This window comes from Centroberyx gerrardi, chromosome 2, assembly GCF_048128805.1.
Source record: "Centroberyx gerrardi isolate f3 chromosome 2, fCenGer3.hap1.cur.20231027, whole genome shotgun sequence".
NCBI lineage: Eukaryota > Metazoa > Chordata > Actinopteri > Beryciformes > Berycidae > Centroberyx > Centroberyx gerrardi.
The window spans coordinates 36,264,375-36,284,896 of record NC_135998.1 but is presented as its reverse complement, the minus strand read 5'-3'; the positions used below and the strand labels follow the sequence as shown (position 1 = coordinate 36,284,896).

The following is a 20,522-nucleotide window of genomic DNA, read 5'->3' as shown; positions in this document are numbered from 1 at the left end:
ATTGAACAAAATGCCCCTTCCAATCTAAATTTATTATTTTGTTTTAACAATTTTCCGAATAGTTCATAAATTGTAGCGATACGAGCGAAAGTATTTGAGCAACTGCAAAACACAAATGAATTGTTTGCACAGTGCACAGTGCATTTCCCCTTCTCTGTCCTTCTCACATGTGGACCCCCCCCCCAATATTTTACATATTATATAGTGAGTGGCTGCAAGACGCCCTCGAAAGCAAGAAGGGCGAAAGTAAAACAGAAAGTAAAGCAGCAGGCAGCTGGAGGGACTCAAGACAACAGGTGAGAGGCAGACGGTGGCAGGGCAGCTGACTTACCTTCATCATGCAAGGAAAAAATAGATTTAGTGACTTTATCTTAAAATCTATCCAATAAAGATTGTTACATTTTGTTTAGAGTCTTCAGCTTGTACTATTATGATAGAAATATAATAAGATAATTGAGTATTCATCACTGAGATATATATATATATATACATATATATATATATATATAATTTTATTTAATATTTAGCACAGGCAGACAGAAATGCAGAGAGATGAGGGGAAGAAGAGGACAGTGAGACAGAAAGACAAGAGATAGAAGCAAATATAACAGATGAGTAAAGTAAAGGGATATAACAACGCTGCATTGCTGCACTCCTGAAACAGATTCTTCCACAGACTGTTTGACACTGTGATTCCCCTTTTTTCATTTGAGCCCCTGAAGAACTCTCTGCACGTCCCTGTATGGGAGAGAGAGGGGAGGACATGCAGCAAAAGACCGCGGGCCGGATTCGAACCCAGGTCGCTGCAGGAAGGACTGAGTTTTATGCCGTACACGCTCAACTCAGTGAGGGATGTTTAATGGTTTATTTTATCTCCAAAACAAAACATGAAAACTTTCTTAAGCTTGTCTTAACCACAGACCTTATTTTCAGGCTTTTAACCAAAACCCCATTGAAATCCTACAGTATAGCCGAGGGAACCATGGCTCAAACATGTTGACTCACTTCTGGGTTTTAGGACTCAAAACCGGACCGCTCTATACTCACTCCTTTTCTGTACTGACAAACCAAAAGCAAAAAGGAAAAAGCAGTGTAAGCAAAGACAGGTGGAATCACGGCCATAAACTGATCGTGTCGGGTCCATGATCGGCCATCTGGAAGTTCTGGAGAAGTCCAGAACAGCCGCTTGTTCCAGGACGGCGCCGGCCTGCATGGCCCATTCGGCCACACACACATTGCTAAGATCTGAATGACAGAGTTCTTATTATTTGTGAGTCGGACAGAGTTATATCAACAGTCGCCACAGAGGGCGCTAATACAACTATTTGGTTCCTGAGCCTCATAACACCCGAAGAAGTAAGCGGCCGGAAGTCAGAGTGTGAGCTGCAGTCAGACCGCCAGCGTACAGAAAAGGGTTTGCATGCATACATAAAAAAAGTCCAATTTACTAAACATGTCATTCTCATGGTTTTGGATGTTATGGGTTTACAGGACAGTTGCAACCTGTTATCCTTGCCTCTCGTAAAATTTGCCCCGGCAAAACATCTATCGGTTGCCGTGGTGACGACCGCTTCCAATTCTTCCGGTAGATTGGCGAAGGCGTCCTACAGTTTGTATTTCTACCCGATTTCTACCCTCCCCCTTCATCAGAAGGCCCTCCACAGCTGCCAGTGTAACTTGATTTGGAGTGACTTGGTGGTGGAGCGGTGGTGGGTCGGGGCTGGTCTGGGATTGGACCAAAGCAACATGGAGAGCAAAAAAACACAAAGAAAAGGGTGGTGCTGAAAAAATATGTGATAAAAAGCTGAAGTCATTGTGTCCTCCATCTCTCAGTGAGTGTTCTAGTTAAAGCTCCACATGGTGTAAAGCAGGACTCCCTCTCCTCTGTGATGATAAAGGAGTTGGATGTGTATCTAAACATGGTGAAAGTATCAAAACTAAATCCACACAATCCATATTAGAAAAGCGAGCCTCTAAACGAGCCGTTTGGACTTCCGTAACTTTGTGGCGTCACAAAGGTTCGCTCATTATCATTTCTGTAAGAAATAATAGACTAACAAAGTGTTTTTTTCAAAGCGGTCGAGCGGTCGTCATCGTTTATTACCGGAGAGTTTTCCCTACCTGTAGCCGCCGGGCCGCGGCGTCTCACGTTTCGCTCTCGAAACGGTTAGCCAATCGGAACAGAGGGGTCGTGAATATTAATGAGCCTTAAAGACACGGCGACAGAAACGGCCTGTTCTTGGTAAGGCTCAGAGAGATGCTGGAAAATGAACGTGGAGAAATGGATTGAGAGTGTTTTTGGTTCATGACACCACACACACAGCTTTGAATGGACAGAAAGACACAAAATAAAACACTGAGTGGAGAATATGGAGCTTTAAACTATTCTGAACAAAAATATGAATGCAACATGTAAAGTTTTGGTCGCATGTTTCCTGAGTTAAATCCCATTAATTTTCCATAAAAAGCTTATTTTTCTCTAATCTTCTGCACTGTTAGAAGAAAGTGTTTTGAAACCCAAAAAGTGGTGGCGACTCTGCTCACCATTATAGGCAGTGTTTGGCGGTAATGTGATTACTTTTTTCGGTAAAGAGTAGTGTAAGGGATTACAATTTCAAATTCAGTAATTACATTACAGTTACTAATCCCAGTAACGCTCCGTTACTGCGTTACTTAAGCCTGAACCCCCGTCAACCTTTTCAAAGGTTTTTTTCCTCATATGTATCTTAAGGTCATGCGCAAGCCAGTTTACGTCGGCTACTAGCTAAAACAGCAAGTGTGAGACGCAGACTTTCAACAGCTGGAAGTTTTCCCATTACTTTGAATTGATCTCAGTCAAGGATGCAAAGCACATTATCGTCCGTTGTAAACTTTGTGTGGCAGCAAACCGCTTTCCACAGCGAAAAACACAACATCCAACTTATCGTAGCATCTAACACGACAACACAGCGATGAGAAACTCGGGGAAAAACAACCCGACAAGGAGGATCAACTGCCAACAACAAACACACTCCGACTAAACAACAGCAGCTGGATTTCAGAGCAGGACACGGTGGGGGACAGCTACTAAGAAGTGATGGATTATTTGAGGTCAGGAGGATTTGGGATTGAGACCCTCAACCAGTTCTCAAACATAAAAACATTTACCCCGCCCCCATCTAGCGCCTGTGGGGCGGCTGTTCAGTTCGGGAAGTTTGCTGCTCAGCTCCAGAAGGAACAGACTGTCTGACAACAGGTCAGAGAAGCTTCTCCTGATGAGACACAATCGTTGTTTCACTTCTGAACAGTCAGCAGGCCTGGCTGTGGTCAGGAGCTGCTCTTACTAGTTTTTTCCTCAGTGTTTCAATAAATCACGTCCTGGCATTTGAAGACAACATACAGTGTTACAAAACACCCTCTGGTGACTGTTTTGAAATCTGAAAATGGTGCTTTGAGGCACTCAGGTCAGGAGTTTTCAAACCTGATATGGAGCATGGACACACCAATGAGATAAGTGGTTTGAAACACATTTCAGAGATTCACACTCTTTTTTTCCAAGATTGGAGACACCCCTGATTATAGAGATTCCTTCGTCAGTTCTGGGTGTCTGTGTTCGTTTGATCTGAGGCTGCTGTCACTTCCTCATAACTTCACTATCAAAGTCTAGAAACATCAGTCTGACACCAAACCGGTCTAACCTGAGGCCAGAAACCAGGTCTGAGGCAGAGAAATCACAGATCAGGTGATGTAGTTCTACTGTGTGTCCACTAGATGGAGACATTAACCACATCATCTACAGTCAACTAAACAGCAGACCAGCACACACAGATGTAATGATGGAGGAGGAGAAATTTATATCGCTTTAAAATTCAATGACAGAGCGAGAATGAGAGTGTCGATCTAAAATCTGTCTGATGTCACACAAAATGAAACGTTTCCTGCCGAGGTGGAGCACGCGACAGGAAGTTAAACTCTTCTGTTTGAGATTTTACTGTCTTTTGAAGACATTGTTTTACTTTGCACTTTATTTTCTGTGACATTTCTTGTATTTTAACGTCTGTATTGTTTTATCTTTCATATTTGTCTTCCTTGGCCCGGTCTGCCTTGAAGCAGCAAGTCAGTGAAAGCAGCCTGGTTAAATAAGTAAATATAAGACATGAAAAGATAGTTTCCACAACATCATTAATGCTGAACTAGTGTGATAAACCTTATTTTAACTGGTGTTTTTGTTAAGAAATGGTCAGAAAGCCTCCTGTTAGCATCGCTGGCTGCTAGTGAGAGTCAAAGGGAACTGAAGCTTTTTCCCTCAAACCTGCAGGCAGAAAGCAACACAACTAATTACTAACTACTTCTACTTTTAGTAGATTTTGATTTGAACATGAACACACTAACACTAACATGTTGGAAACCCGTTAGAAGAGCGTCGAGTTGTGTTTTGAAGCTAAACATCCGGTTTTCACACAGACAAACCTTTAACGGCTGAGTTGTAGATTTCCTCTTGTTCTAGTCTAAATAAGCTAACGGCAGGCGGTAACAGTCACATACAAGATCTGCTGAGAGAGTCAGGAAAGAAAAATACACTGGAAACTGTCATGGAAACTGATGATTACAATACCTTTTGGTGGAGAAAATGATCTGCGACAACGAGAAGTGAAAGTGAAACTAAGAGAAAGAGAGCGAGAGGGGGAGGGAGAGAGAGAGAGAGAGAGAGAGAGAGAGAGAGAGAGAGAGAGAGAGAGAGGGAGGTGTGGACTGGTTTGATCCAGTAAATATCAATGTCTCTGTTCCTGTATTAAATCTAAAGCTTCTTTCCACAGCATGTTTTGGTCTAAACTGACGAGGCTGAATCTGTTCTAGTCTAACTTAACCTGCCATCTAAACAATGTGAATTATTACATGCACTGCAGTTCTAGTGTTGTGTATTGGTTTGGCTGCTCCATTGATTTTCAATGGGGTGAAATGTTTCCAAACAGATATGAGATTAGTTGTAATTATAGTTACATTTCACACCGACCTGCGATGTTTAATCTGATGAGGCTAACAAGCCAAATGTGTGTGTGTGTGTGTGTGTGTGTGTGTGTTGGTCCCTCCCTGTCCCTCAGAGTCAGAGTCTATCTGCCCCCTAGTGGCCATTAGGAGACTTTCACTCTCTCACAGTTGAAACTGCTTGTTGGAAAAGATGAAGACCAAACAATGTTCATTTAGGAGAAACTTTAATTCTGACAAACAATTACAGAAAACTAGATAGAAGTTTAGCTTGGAATGATGAGATGACAATAAAATACCAAATGTTGCTAACGAAAGATATTTCAACCTGTCAATCATCAACAACAGACTCTAAGATGAACAACCAGAACTTGATTCTGTCTGGTTTCATTTCTCATTCATTTCATTTTCATAATAAAATGTCCATGTTCTTGTTGTTAAAACCCTATTCAGTTACCCAACACACACAATACACTCTATTTAGTAAAGTGTGTGTGTGTGTGTGTGTGTGTGTGTGCGTGTGTGTGCCTGTGTGTGTGTGTGTGTGTGTGTGTGTGTGTGTGTGATCCTGTACAGAGTGAATTATCATCTCAGCAGCTGTGTTTGGTCAGCAGTGTGAGTGTTTCTCTCTCCCTCCTCTATCTGACAAGAGACACTGAGGAACCAGACCCAGACCAGAACCCAACCCCAAACCCAGGATAGAGTGGTTCAGTGAATGTGGAGTGGAAGGTGTGGATGTGGATCAGTGTGTCAGAGGAAACTCTGTAGAAGGACAGAGAGCCAGCAGGCCAGTCCAGATACACTGCTACTCTGTTAGAGTCAGAGGAGGAGAGGGAAGGTATGTCTGTTGATCTGTTATTGTGACAGACAGAGTATCTGTTACCATAGCAGGACAGACTCCAGGACTTTTCATTCCCTCCAAGCCAGCTGTCATCACCCCTTCCTCTCCTACTGATTTCTCTGTAAGTCACTCCTATATGAACCGTTCCTTCCCTCTCGACCTCCCAGTAACAGCGACCAGTCAGACCATTTCTACACAGCAGCTGTTTCCAGCGGTCAAATCTCTCTGGGTGATCAGGATATGGCTGCTTCTCTCTCACCCTCGTCACCTTTCTGTTGTCTTCAGACAGGAAGAGGTTTCTGTGTGCTGTGTTTGGGTCCAGTGTGAGTTCACAGGCATCTGATGAGAGAACAAGACTCAATACAGCAGCAGCTTCTCATCTAATACACCTGTTGTGTTTATTATTGGTTGATTTATTAACAGATTGACTGGTCATTTCTTCAGTTTCATGATGACACATTTTGTCAGCCATCTTTCTTCAGAGTAGGATTTGAATGAATAGATGTCACACATGAGCTTTCTATTTAAATAGAAACTGAATGTGCTGCTTTGTTTTCATGAATCAAACTAAATACACACTTACACTTCCTCAGACCTGGTTTCAACCACCGCACTGCATCATGGTCCACACTGGGGGGGTAAATAAAGTCAGACAGCATAATCTCTTTGATAATGAACAAATAACCTTCATAACCTTCCATATGAGTGATTTTCCAGACGCCGTCACTCATATCCTCCATTCAACATTAAACAATATTCCTCAGCTTCTCAGCAGCTCCGTTCACACTGAATTTATGAATCAGAGTGAATGTTCATATGTTGGTACAGACTGGAGCAGAGCGGAGTAAAACGACCAGACTCAGTCTGTACGGTAACAGGAGTCACTCCACTCCTGTAAATAATGTCTGTAACCATAGTAACGTTTACTGCAGACCAATATGGCGGCTCCCATCGCCTGTGTTTTCAGTTTACTGGACACCAGTAACACCAGTAACCAGAGGCGTCAGTTTATCCATCAGATTTGAATAAACCTCCACCGACAGCGGCGTGGTTTCTCTTCTTCCACCTCATGAACTCGATACTTTAAAGAGACGCAACATTCGGCCTCAAGACACAGAACTGGTGGAGCGACTGCAGTGTTGAGGAAACAGACTGATAGAAAATGTGAGAATGTCTCAACTCTTCTCTCCGTCTCTTTCAAATTAACGATGATAAAGTTACGTAACGTAACGAGCGTCGAGCCCGACGTCACGTAACGAGCGGCTGTCCGGTCCGGTTCCGGTTCACGCTACTCGGACCGACCGAATCCGCTCTCGGGTTCAGTATCGACACCTGAATGTTTCAGGTAGTGAGTTCGGTCGTAGAAAGCTTCGCTCTCCTTAATAACCGAACCGTGTGCGAACCGAACGGGACGAAGCTCCAATGAGGAGCGACGGCCGTATTTAGCCGCGGCGCGGACGCGGCCGGTCCGACGGAGAAAACGCGCGCGACTCTCGGCCTTCTAGCGGACGTCGCCTCTCCATACCTGAGAGAGTCCGGTCTCCGGTGTGGATCCTCCAGTCCAGCAGAGAGCAGCTTCACTCCTGAGGCTCCTGGATGATTGTAGCTCAGGTCCAGCTCTCTCAGATGGGAGGGGTTGGAGCTCAGAGCTGAGGCCAGAGAAGCACAGCCTTCCTCTGTGAGCAGACAGCCTGACAGCCTGCACACACACACACACACACACACACACACACACACACACACACAGAGAGACACACACACACACACACACACACACACACAGAGAAACACACACACACACACACAGAGACACACACACACACACAGAGAAACAAACACACACACACACACACACACACACACACACAGAGAGACACACACACACACACACACACACACACACAGAGAGACACAGAAAGAGAGAGAGAGACACCCACACACACAGAATCACACACACACAGAGAGAGAGACACACATACAGAGAGAGAGACACACACACACACACACACACACACACACACAGAAACACAGAAAGAGAGAGAGAGAGAGACACACACACACACACACACACAGAGACACACACACACACACACACACACAGAGACACACACACACAGACACAGAGACACACACACACACAGACACACACAGAGACACACACAGAGAGGCACACAGAGAGAGACAGAGACACACAGAGAGAGAGAGAGAGACACACACACACACACACACACACACACACACACACACACACACAGCAACATGTTGCATTTTCTTCAGTGATGTATAGTTTGTAGTTCTGGGTGATAAAACAATATTGATAATTATCTTGATTCAATTTTCCTCAATTTCAAAATAAAAGCAGCTTGATAATTTTCAATAATATTGATCACAGCAGAGTTTCTCTCTTAAAACAGAATTCTGGTTATTTTCAACCTGGACCTTGTTTTCCTAGTTTTAGTCATGAAGATTGATGGATTCAACATTTCATCACTTCCTTCACTGTAGAGTTTTACGTAGCTTCAGTTAAATCAATATTCCACTTAGTTTCAACATGAAGTTATTGATTTGAAAAGCAGAATATAATCTACTGACCAAGACCAGATGCAGCTGGACCAGTTTGTAGTTCAGATTTTTACTTCCCATTCATTTGAATGGAAACTGCCATTGAACACGTTGGTGAACAGATTCAACAGCAGATCCTGCTGCTGTGATTTTTAATTGACGTTTGCTTCGACTATTTAGTTGAAAGGATGGAGTCGCACACGATGGAAAGTTACTTTGTTAAGCACTTATTTTATTTCATAACAGAACGCTTTCGGCCCTCCGGCTTTCATCAGTGTCTGATAGTAACTCATCTTTTTCCTCTATATGTAGGGAAACTTAATTGTCACAGGTGTGTGGAAAGACACAGGTGATGTCATCATCTCAACATGATCTTGTTACAACACTGAATCAACAAAATAAGAGGCTTCAAAGTATTTCATACATGCAGACACCGCTTTCAAAATACCTCTACCATTTTGACATGAAGGATCTGATCCCCATAATAAGAATCATTATGTGAAGGTCTTGCTTTGTAAGTCCCTGGTGTTAAACTAAACTCCAACATGTGCTTCCTGATGTCGCCACCAGGGGGCATTGGTGTTATTTACATTGTTAAACGTGTACAAAAAACATGTCGTCCATGTCGCCCTTTAAGATTATACAAAATATCAGAAAACAATATATATACTGTATATGTCAAAAAACGATGGGATCTCTGCAGACATCAGGTGGTCAGCCGTTCATAAATCAGACATACCAACAGTCTCTAAGTTTCAACATTCGGCTACTATATTCACACGGGAGCCCGACCTCAAGAGTCGTTCATTCATAAAAACACCGTCAGATTGCATTCCTCGTTCAACCCATTAGGATGTAATGCATTTAAGGTATGTATCCAGAAACATTCCCTTTTCAATAAGGCATTTTCCTTGTTACCCCCTCTGCGATTCAACCTTACTTTCTCAATGCCTGTACATTTGAAGTCCTCCAATCTGTGTCCTTTATTTAAAAAGTGTCTGGCAACTGGGGATGTGATGTCTCCTCTCCTGATGCTACTTCTATGTTCCTTAAGTCTGACGTTAAGCTTCCGTGAGGTTTGAGCGACATAGTATTTATTGCATTTACAAAAGAAAAGATATATAACATTGGTAGTGTTGCATGTGATGAGTGATTTTATCGTGTTCATTGATAAACCTGTTGGTTTTCACCATATTATTACAGGAAGTACATGATCTGCACATTCTTTTCAACTTATATGATCTAATAACTGGATACCGCACCGAACAGTCTACGATTACATGTACTGCTATTTACAACCAAACAGCATCTTTACTGACAGGAGAGAACACAGCGGAGGGATACCATGTAGGAGAGATAGTTCCTGTTTGGGAGACCGGATCTACTTTATTTTTAAATACTCATTTTAGTGTGAACCAAGAACAGAAATGCAATGGAACTGCGGACCAGTTGCTGCTTTATTGTCTTCCAGCAGGATCTGTTGTTGAATCTGTTCACCAACGTGTTCAATGTCAGTTTTCAGGAGGTTTTCTCCTCATTCAAACTCTACAAACTGGTCCAGCTGCATCTGGTCCTGGTCAGTAGTTTATATTCTGGTCTTCATGGCGGTCAGGTGCTGAATAACCCCCATGTTAAAACTAAGTGGAGTATTGCTTTAAACAGGAGCGCTGCTGTCCAACACACACACACACACACACACACACACACTCTCCGGCAGCTGGAGCCAAAAGTGATGAAAACACAGAAACACTCTGCAGTGAAACGTCTTTAAACAGCTGCGACTGAACACTTATGATGTTTCACTTATAATAGTCCATTTGATATTTTTTAGGTTGCTCACACACTTCCTTGTTTACTTCACTGGCTGCTGGTTTTCTGCTGCGTTCAGGTCAAACTGGAAGAAGAACGGCTTCACTGCTTTGTTTCATTATTCTTATTTAAATATTATATGAGGTTATAGTGTTGAAAAATAAGACTGAAAAACCATTCACTCCCGCTTTTTATTATTATTATCATTATATTATTATTATTATTATTATTATTATTATCCTTATTTCAGTTTTATTCTAGCAGTAAAGAATGTTTTAAATGAAAGTTGACTGATCTATTCAACTTTTATTCAGGAGCAAAATTAACCCTTTAAACTCGACAGAAATAGTGATTTTACATATTGTGATAAAACTCGACATCGCCTGATATGAACATTTTTATTGTAATAACATTTTCAGCTTCATCACCCAGCACTAATAGTTTGTTATTTATTGTTTATTTTGAGCTTTTGCAGCTTTTGAACAGGTTTTCTGAAAAACAGATCGTAGCTCTCAGTGAAAATTCTTTGTTTAAAAACAGTTACATGTTGGATTTTCTCATTAATGAACTGCTCTGAAATCAGTTATTATAATATTATAATATATTATAATATATGATATGTCTCCAATATTAACAGCTGACCCCAGGATCAGGTTTGTGTTTTCATTTCAGTTCTGGACTCAGTTTGACAGAATCTGACAAGTCCTTTACTTCAGGTTTCACCAACAGAGGCAGTGAGGAGAGAAATAATGAAATATTCTCTCAGAGGAGAGAAAGTAGAGCTGAATGTTGGTTTCTCAGCTGCTTTCAAAAACCACATCAGCAGGAAAATGACAGTTCAGGTATTTTCTCTGACATTAATGTGCATGTAAAGCACAATTTAAACGGTCTGTTGAACAGTAACAGTGATCCTGACCTGAGAGTCTCCAGTCTACAGTGTGGACTCCCCAGTCCAGCAGAGAGCAGCTTCAGTCCTGAATCCTGCAGGTCGTTGTTACTCAGGTCCAGCTCTCTCAGACTAGAGGACTGGGAGCTGAGACCTGAGGCCAGAGCTTCACAGCTTCTCTCTGACAGCTGACAGACACTCAGCCTGAAGGACAAGAAGACATGTGGAAATGTTACTCTGTTATATTTAATGTCATTATTGTATTATTTCTACTGACAGACTGTATTGATGAGGCTAACTGACCCTTATATTTAATGTCATTATTGTATTATTTCTACTGACAGACTGTATTGATGAGGCTAACTGACCCTTATATTTAATGTCATTATTGTATTATTTCTACTGACAGACTGTACTGATGAGGCCTGGTCTAAAGCAGGTCCCAGTGTGTTTGCATGGTGCTGTATACTGAGCTGACTGGAGCACTAACACTGACAGGGAAACTGGTTTGATTCCCACTGGGCCGCCCATGCTAACAATGTATTCACACATGGTGCTGTAAGGTGATTGGATAAATAAATCCACCAAATGGCACATGCTTTGTTACGCTGCACAACGAGCCATAAAAAAGAAAATAAAGTGAATACAAATTAGGAAACACTTTAAAAACAAGTGGATTTAAATAATAATATAAAATATAAACACGAGAAACAAGATGAAGAAGTGAGGAGAGACAAAAGAGATTACACAAAATGACACAAAAGCAAGTCAATAAAAGTGTGTTTTACAAAGACTTTTAAAGATGATAGTGAATCTGCAGCCTCAGTCCCTCAGGAAGGCTTTCCACAGTCTGGAAGCCCTGAGGACTAAAGTGAAACCACCTTCAGTGTTGAGTCTGGACTGAGGGAAAGTCAGGAGGACCTGAAGATCTCAGCTGGCTCTCAGCTCACAGGGAACTAAGAGCTCCACAGTGTAATTCAGGACCAAAACTAGCCTGCTTTAAATGTGTTCAGTGACATTTTAATATGAATTCTCTATCTAACTGGTAACCAGAGGACAGATGTTAAAACTGGGCAGATGATGATGTCACCTTCCCACTGGTTAAAATCTAGCTGCTCTATTCTGAAGCAGCTGGAGATGTGACAGTGAATTATGGCTGAGAGGAACAGAGAGAGGTGCAGTAATCTAATGACAAGATATCAGAGCATGGATGATCTTCTCTCAGTCACTGAGCTTCACTGCTGTGTATATGAAGCTGGATCAATAAAACTCAAATCCTCATGTAAAACCTGCAGGGCGACCTTTGCAGATTCAGGAATCCTGTTTTGAGAGAACGGACCTTAGTTTGGAGAAATGTGTCGAATCAACTGAGAAAAACTGTAAACTGATTTTACCTGAGAGTCTCCAGTCTGCAGTGTGGACTCTCCAGTCCAGCAGAGAGCAGCTTCAGTCCTGAATCCTGCAGGTCGTTGAAACTCAGGTCCAGCTCTCTCAGATGGGAGGGGTTGGACTTCAGAGCTGAGACCAGGACTTCACAGTGAGTCTCTGACAACCTGCAGGACCTCAATCTGAATAAAGAATAAAGGAGGAGTTGGACTTAAGAGCTGAGACCAGGACTTCAGAGCTGAGACCAGGACTTCAGAGCTGAGACCAGGACTTCAGAGCTGAGGTCTCTGAGAGTTCACAGCCAGAAAGTCTGTTTACAGATTTAATGTAAAATGAGAGATTATCAAAGCAGAGCTGAGACTAGCATACCAATCAAAACGTATACAGCATACTGCTACTACTACTACTAATACTACTACTAATAATAATAATAATAATAATAAGGACAATAATTTGTATTATAGAATTTGAAATTTCCCAAAAGTGGTTAATGTATAATATAATCAGAAACCAAACAGAAAAAAATACATAAATGCAATTATATGAAAGCATTTCTGTAAAAAAGTGTTTAAAAAAAGAATGAAAAATGATAGAGATTTCAGCCTGAGCTCCACAGGCAGTTCAGTTCAACTTCTGGTAAAACAACTCAGTAAAACAGCCTGACACCATTAGAGTCCGGCTTCACCACAGATTTGGTTGGGGTTTAGTTACTTTTAAGGTTTTGAGCTTACAGCATTAAATTCCAACTTTCCGAGTCGTATTTCCCACTTTGTCGGCTCGTTCATGTCGCTCTCTGTAATTCTGATATTTCTGACATGAGCTGAAGGCAGGAGAAGACGAGGGGAATCTTTCATAGATATTACACCAATAAAGAGTTGAACTAGACTAAAGAATGAAACTCAGGAAACAACCGATCTGTTAGATCAGTAACTGGAATGTGAAACTGAACCTGGAACAGTAATGACTTTACTCTGTTACAGGAAAAAGTAATGTGATTACAGTGACACATTACTTTGTAACGTGTTACGCCCAACACTGTACCACTGCTATGTAGAACAACAGTTAATAGTGTGTATGTTTGAGGAACTATAGATCTTTATTGTAATTCTGATGGTGTCAGGTATGAAGGTCGCTCTACACTGTTCTATACTGTTGATATTCACATCAGGACTAACCGAGCCTTCCTGCAGTTCCTCACAGCTGGGATCAGTCTCCATCGTCCCTCCACTGATGTGTTGTAGGCCTCCAGGTCCAACACATCCAGAACCTCCTCTGACATCTGCAGCATGTAGGCCAGAGCTGAGCAGTGGATCACAGAGAGTTCCTTCTCTGATCTGGTGTCTGACTTCAGGAACTGTTGGATCTCCTGATGTACTGACTGGTCGTTCATCTCCATCAAACAGTGGAAGATGTTGATGCTTCTGTCAGGAGAGATATCATCAGTGTTCATCTTCTTCAGGTTGCTGATGGCTCTCTGGATGCTTTCTGGTCTGCTCTCTGTCTGACCCAGCAGGCCTCCTAAGAGTCTCTGGCTGGACTCCAGTGAGAGGCCATGAAGGAAGCGGACAAAGAGGTCCAGGTGGCCATTTTTACTCTTCAGGGATTTGAACATGGCTGTCATCAGGAAGACATCCAGGGATTGTTCACCATCTTCAGATCTACCTTCTCTTCTATCTCTTCTATCGTCTCCCAGGAATGTCTTCAGTACCTTCTCTTCCCTGTTTGTGTAACAGTGGAACATGTAGACAGCAGCCAGAAACTCCTGAATGCTCAGATGGACAAAGCAGAACACCTTGTCCTGGTACAGCCCACACTCCTCTTTAAAGATCTGTGTGAACACTCCTGAGTACACTGAGGCTGCTCTGATATCAATGCCACACTCTGTCAGGTCGGCTTCATAGAAGATCAGGTTGCCTTTCTCCAGCTGCTCAAAAGCCAGTTTTCCCAGAGAGAGAATCATCTTCCTGCTCTCTGTATTCCAGTGTGGATCTGTCTCAGCTCTCCCATGATACTTGACGTTCTGCAGTTTGGACTGAACCACCAGGAAGTGGATGTACATCTCAGTCAGGGTCTTGGGCAGGTCTCCTCTCTCACTGGTTTTCAACAGATCCTCCAGAACTGTAGCAGAGATCCAGCAGAAGACTGGGATGTGGCACATGATGTGGAGGCTTCGTGAAGTCTTGATGTGGGAGATGATTCTGCTGGCCTGCTCCTCATCTCTGAATCTCTTCCTGAAGTACTCCTCCTTCTGTGGGTCAGTGAAGCCTCTCACCTCTGTCACCATGTCAACGCACTCAGGAGGGATCTGATTGGCCGCTGCAGGTCGTGTGGTTATCCAGAGGCGAGCAGAGGGAAGCAGTTTCCCCTTGATGAGGTTTGTCAGCAGCACATCCACTGAGGTTGACTCTGTAACATCAGTCAGGATCTCGTTGTTCTGGAAGTCTAGAGGAAGTCGACACTCATCCAGACCGTCAAAGATGAACACAACCTGGAACTTGTCAAACCTGCAGATTCCTGCTTCTTTGGTCTCAGTAAAGAAGTGATGAAGAAGTTCCACCAAGCTGTACTTTTTCCCTTTCAGCAGATTCAGCTCTCTGAAAGTGAATGGAAATGTGAACTGTATATCCTGGTTGGCTTTGTCTTCAGCCCAGTCCAGAGTGAACTTCTGTGTTAAGACTGTTTTCCCAATGCCAGCCACTCCCTTTGTCATCAATGTTCTGGTTGGTTTATCTCTTCCAGGTAAGGGTTTAAAGATGTCTTCACATTTGATTGTTGTTTCTGGTCTCGCTGGTTTCCTGGATGCTGCTTCAATCTGTCTGACCTCATGTTCATCATTGACCTCTTCACTCCCTCCCTCTGTGATGTGAAGCTCTGTGTAGATCTGCTTCAGAAGTGTTGGGTTTCCTGCTTTAGCAATCCCCTCAAACACACAATGAAACTTCTGCTTCAGATTAGATTTGAGTTGATGTTGACATGCAGCAAGAGTTTCTGAATGAACAAACAAAAAATGAAATCAATGAGTGGATTTCAGTGTGGATGTATATATTTTTCCACTCCATGATATCTATTCAGCTCATCAGTAGCGGACAAACATGTTCTGACTGTGTGCAGCCCAGAAGAATTGTATAGATCTGATGCAGATGTGTTCAGCATATTTACAGCAGAGTTTGGAAATGTAAACATCTCTCATTTTCCACCATTTCCTCTTTCCATCATGTTAAACCTGTTAAAAGCCTCTTACTGCTCTGCAGAGAGTCAGCCAGCTCCTCCTGCTTCATTCTCCTCAGGAAGTGCAGTGTGATCTGCAGAAAAGCCTCTCTGCTGCTCCTCCTCTGCTCTTCCTCCTCACCGTCCACCACCTCCTCATCCTCCCTCTGCCTCTCTGAGCATTCTGGGTAATCTGGACTCAGAACCCTGTGGAACCTTTTCAGCTCGTTCTTCACAAAAGTGACAATGTTCTCCTCAAGAAGCTGGAACAGAATATTACATAGATTAAAGTTTCATATTAAAACCATGGAACACAACATCAAATCCATCTTGCAGGGTTTGAAAGCCCGCTGGTCTACAGAGTGCAGCATGGAGACTATAATGACCAGAATGGTTGTTTTGCATTTTCTTTGCAGCTGAAGTAAAAGGTGTTGTTGTACATTTACACACCATAAATATGGAGTCCAGGTCTGTTTGATGCTCCTGGGCAGACTGACCACTGGAAACCTCTGACCTCTCCTGGTGGACTCTGTGGAGAAAACAGTAAGTATTAGGTCTCCAGATATCAACACACACACACACACACACACACACACACACACACACACACACACACACACACTGGCGTCTACACCATTAGGCAAGTTAGGCAGATGCCCCTCCACTTGGAAATTAGGAGGGCCCCTCTATTTTTCACCCCTTTTAAAAGTCAAAATTTTTTAAAAATCTAATATTTAATCTTCAATCTAAGTAAAATATCTGCTCTGTCTGCAGTTAGATAGCATAGTTGCATTTGGATTGCTGCACCCCCTTTCCAACCCAAGTGGTATATTCCAACCTGCGCTTTGTCTGCACTGCGTACCACAGACGATGGGACGATGCAGTCGTGAATGGAGTGACAGCAGCAGAATTGTTTGAACCATGAAACAACAGCTAACATTGCACATGCACATTGTGGCCTTCATTTATCTAGCTAGCTAACAACTGTTGTTTTTTTGAGAGTAAGCTTAGGTTGGCTAACGTTCCATGTCGTTTTCTGAATGCCGAAGGTCTTGGTCTTTCTCTCTGAAACTGTGTTTAACATTTGGAAAGCTGTCTAGTAAAGTGAGATGTTTTCAATAGATTATTGAAGATGATAGGCTACTGTTAGCAGTGTCAGCACAGCAGAGCAACAGGTAGGATGCCAAAGCAAAAGGATAGTGTTAGAGAAAAAAAGAACTATGATATTCAAAATGAATTAACTAACCCTAACCCAAACCCCCCACCCTGTTCGGATTTTGCACATTTACAAAGTTAGGCGCCCATGCACACACACACACACACACACACACACACACACACACACACAGACACACACACACACTCAGGTTGTTAAAGGTGTTGTGTTCTGTCATGATGAATCCTGGCAGAAACACAAGGTGAACTCCACTGTAAATGTTTCTCTGGAGTGTCTTTCCCAAAGCAGGTCGTAGCACTAAGTATATCTTCAAGTCATTCTTCAAGACATTCGTTCATTTCACGAAGCTTTCCTGAAAAAACTCTCAACTCAAGCAGCACATGAAATGTGTCGTTCATCTAGTCGTGGGACTTCAAGTGTCTCTTTGCAGGAGCGGTGAAGGTGAGATCCTACAGCAGACAGACTGTCCAACCTAAACTCTGAGCTCCACAACATCAGAACCATTAGAGGCATTTCCTTTTGTCCCAAACCTTACTGTCAAAATATATAAATAATAAATAAATAATGTTTTGAAAGAGGAAACTAAATCAACAGAGTATGAAGGGCCGGACCAATTCTATATCTCATGACTTGATTCCTCTTCTCAGGAGAGATGGATAACAACAAACTCATCTGTTTTAAATTCTTACCTTTGCTCAGCAGAGTGCTGTCCATCTTTGGAGTTAATAATGCAAACCTTAGACCGGTCACTCTTCATGGACACACAGCTGGGTTCAGGGGAGTCTGGTCTCTCCTGCTGGATCCTGATAGAAACAGGATTGACAAAAGAAGGGCAGTTTGAACCTGAAGTGAAGCAGGATTTTGACTCCAGTTCAAATCCCAGAACCAGATAGAAAATCTGTGAGAGGAGAGTGAATGAGAAACGTTCTCCTCTTCCTCAACAGCTGCTATTGTAGTTGACAAACTTTCTCTACATGAAAAAGGTTAAAAAACAAGAGCAATGTTACATATTATTGTTAATATCTTACTCTCTTCAGAGGGGATTTGTTCTTTATAATGCTTTGTTAAAGCTAACATTATATAGTAACATTATGTTGACTTACGTTGTTTCAGAAGAATGTTTATCTTTAAAATGTATAGATAGACCCATAGACCGGTCACTCTTCATGGACACACAGCTGGGTTCAGGGGAGTCTGGTCTCTCCTGCTGGACTGGGCTTCAACACAACAGAGACAGAGCTTTTACTCTGAATAATGATGCTGTAATGATTTCACTGCTGAGCTCTGAGATGGAGAACAGTCATGGACAGTTAGAGATCCTCATCTTACCTCTTAGCTTTGGTCCGGCTGTCATGTTCCCCAGACAGAGTGGTTTTAGAGGGAGGGAGCCCCTCCTCTCTCTCCTCAGACTGACTCATAGTAGAGCGAACACCTTTACACAAACACACCCAACATGCTGTTAGCTGGACTGATTCATTACAACAAGGTTTCATTACAGGATATATCACTTCTGCTGTTGGGATCATTCCTGACAGTAAAATGACAAATACACACTGAGTGTTGGATTCAACAAAATGAATCCAGTTAATGAAGAAAACGTCAAAAAGACAAATACTGACAAGACAAAGACTGTTGGAAGTATTAAGAGAGCCTTGGCTAACAGAAACACGAGCAACATGCTGCACACATCACAATAAAAAACTCCAGTCTGGTATCTGTTAAATGTTGTGATTGAGTCTTAAATATAGTTTTACAGCTCTGAGTTGTTTCTCTTTATACTACTTTTATAGTCAGAAATTTCCCTGGTTGTGCAGATCAATACTTTACTGTTTTTTTTTACTAAAATGGATTTTGTCAGTTGTAATTGTCTTCATTCAGATTTTACTGAGATCAGACTCAGATTACTTACTTACTGACTCAGATTTTATCGGGACAATATGAAACAGTGAACCCAGTATTGTGTATTGAACCATCAGCTGAATGTATGAATGTAGAAAACAGCAGGAAGACCTGCTCTCTCCAACAGATGAACTGAGCAGGTTTATACAGACAGGAGGATTTTTCAGCCTTGGGGACGACTGAGACTTTAAAGGTTCAAAAGGTTTTAGTGTGAAATGGAGTGAACCTCAGTTTTGTGGAGGTTGTAGTGTTTTGTACACAGTGTATCAACAGAAACACAACATGTATCTGAGCTGTCACACTAGTTCTGACACTTCCTGCATATTTCACCAATGCAGTGAATTGAGATTACAACCTAACTAGAGTTTATCAGGCTTCCACTAAAAGTCACAAATAAAACAAAATGTTCTTTATGGCCACAAAGGGAACAAATGTTGGATATTATGGCACTATGAACGCCATCTGCAAACAGCAGGTGATTTGAAAGACTTTAGCAGCTTGTCTTACAACAGTCGACTATACAGTCACATCATACAATGTCAGCTGGTGTATTCATCAAACAGTAATGTTACCTTGGAAGATGTTTGCCTGGTGAATTCACATCCAGAGACGTTCTGCCTTCATCTGTAGAGGAAACACTGACAGAGAAGATGCTGCTTATTCTCCTTCGTCAGTTCTGGGTGTCTGTGTTCATTTGATCTGAGGCTGCTGTCACTTCCTCATAACTTCACTATCAAAGTCTAGAAACATCAGTCTGACACCAAACCGGTCTAACCTGAGGCCAGAAACCAGGTCTGAGGCAGAGAAATCACAGATCAGGTGATGTAGTTCTACTGTGTGTCCACTAGATGGAGACATTAACCACATCATCTACAGTCAACTAAACAGCAGACCAGCACACACAGATGTAATGATGGAGGAGGAGAAATTTATATCGCTTTAAAATTCAATGACAGAGCGAGAATGAGAGTGTCGATCTAAAATCTGTCTGACGTCACACAAAATGAAACGTTTCCTGCCGAGGTGGAGCACGCGACAGGAAGTTAAACTCTTCTGTTTGAGATTTAACTGTCTTTTGAAGACATTGTTTTACTTTGCACTTTATTTTCTGTGACATTTCTTGTATTTTAACGTCTGTATTGTTTTATCTTTCATATTTGTCTTCCTTGGCCCGGTCTGCCTTGAAGCAGCAAGTCAGTGAAAGCAGCCTGGTTAAATAAGTAAATATAAGACATGAAAAGATAGTTTCCACAACATCATTAATGCTGAACTAGTGTGATAAACCTTATTTTAACTGGTGTTTTTGTTAAGAAATGGTCAGAAAGCCTCCTGTTAGCATCGCTGGCTGCTAGTGAGAGTCAAAGGGAACTGAAGCTTTTTCCCTCAAACCTGCAGGCAGAAAGCAACACAACTAATTACTAACTACTTCTACTTTTAGTAGAGATTTGAACATGAACACACTAACACTAACATGTTGGAAACCCGTTAGAAGAGCGTCGAGTTGTGTTTTGAAGCTAAACATCCAGTTTTCACACAGACAAACCTTTAACGGCTGAGTTGTAGATTTCCTCTTGTTCTAGTCTAAATAAGCTAACGGCAGGCGGTAACAGTCACATACAAGATCTGCTGATAGAGTCAGGAAAGGAAAATACAGTGGAAACTGTCATGGAAACTGATGATTACAATACCTTTTGGTGGAGAAAACAATCTGCGACACGATGAGAAGTGAAAGTGAAACTAAGAGAAAGACCGCAAGAGGGGGAGGGAGAGAGAGAGAGGGCGGGCAGTGA

General features: G+C 42.2%; 1 protein-coding gene across 2 annotated transcripts; it reads right to left on the bottom strand.

Annotated features, from left to right (window-relative positions):
- Nucleotides 1–5,174: 5,174 nt before the first annotated feature.
- Nucleotides 5,175–18,765, bottom strand: LOC144540711 (protein NLRC3-like). 2 transcript variants are annotated; one of them, XM_078286346.1, is made up of 11 exons: nucleotides 18,163–18,765; nucleotides 17,937–18,050; nucleotides 17,523–17,636; nucleotides 16,107–16,185; nucleotides 15,691–15,919; nucleotides 13,625–15,437; nucleotides 12,458–12,631; nucleotides 11,094–11,267; nucleotides 7,332–7,505; nucleotides 6,390–6,436; nucleotides 5,175–6,145 (listed from the first exon to the last, which is right to left on the bottom strand). In XM_078286346.1, exons 1-11 carry the CDS (start codon nucleotides 18,357–18,359, stop codon nucleotides 5,604–5,606), a joined length of 3,657 nt encoding a protein of 1,218 aa, XP_078142472.1. In that variant the 5' UTR covers nucleotides 18,360–18,765; the 3' UTR covers nucleotides 5,175–5,603. The 2 variants fall into 2 exon arrangements, with proteins under 2 accessions (XP_078142472.1, XP_078142473.1); XM_078286347.1 differs by lacking the exon at nucleotides 11,094–11,267 and having other exon boundaries at nucleotides 5,179–6,145; nucleotides 18,163–18,760.
- Nucleotides 18,766–20,522: the final 1,757 nt, after the last annotated feature.

Excerpts from the sequence above, each read along its gene's own strand:
- LOC144540711 (XM_078286346.1), bottom strand. The coding sequence starts at position 18,359 with ATGATCCCAACAGCAGAAGTGATATATCCTGTAATGAAACCTTGTTGT. Across the intron at positions 18,051-18,162 it reads AGCCGGACCAAAGCTAAGAG|CCCAGTCCAGCAGGAGAGAC; the intron begins GTAAGATGAGGA and ends GTTGTGTTGAAG. Across the intron at positions 6,437-7,331 it reads CGGAGACCGGACTCTCTCAG|TGTGGACCATGATGCAGTGC; the intron begins GTATGGAGAGGC and ends TTACCCCCCCAG.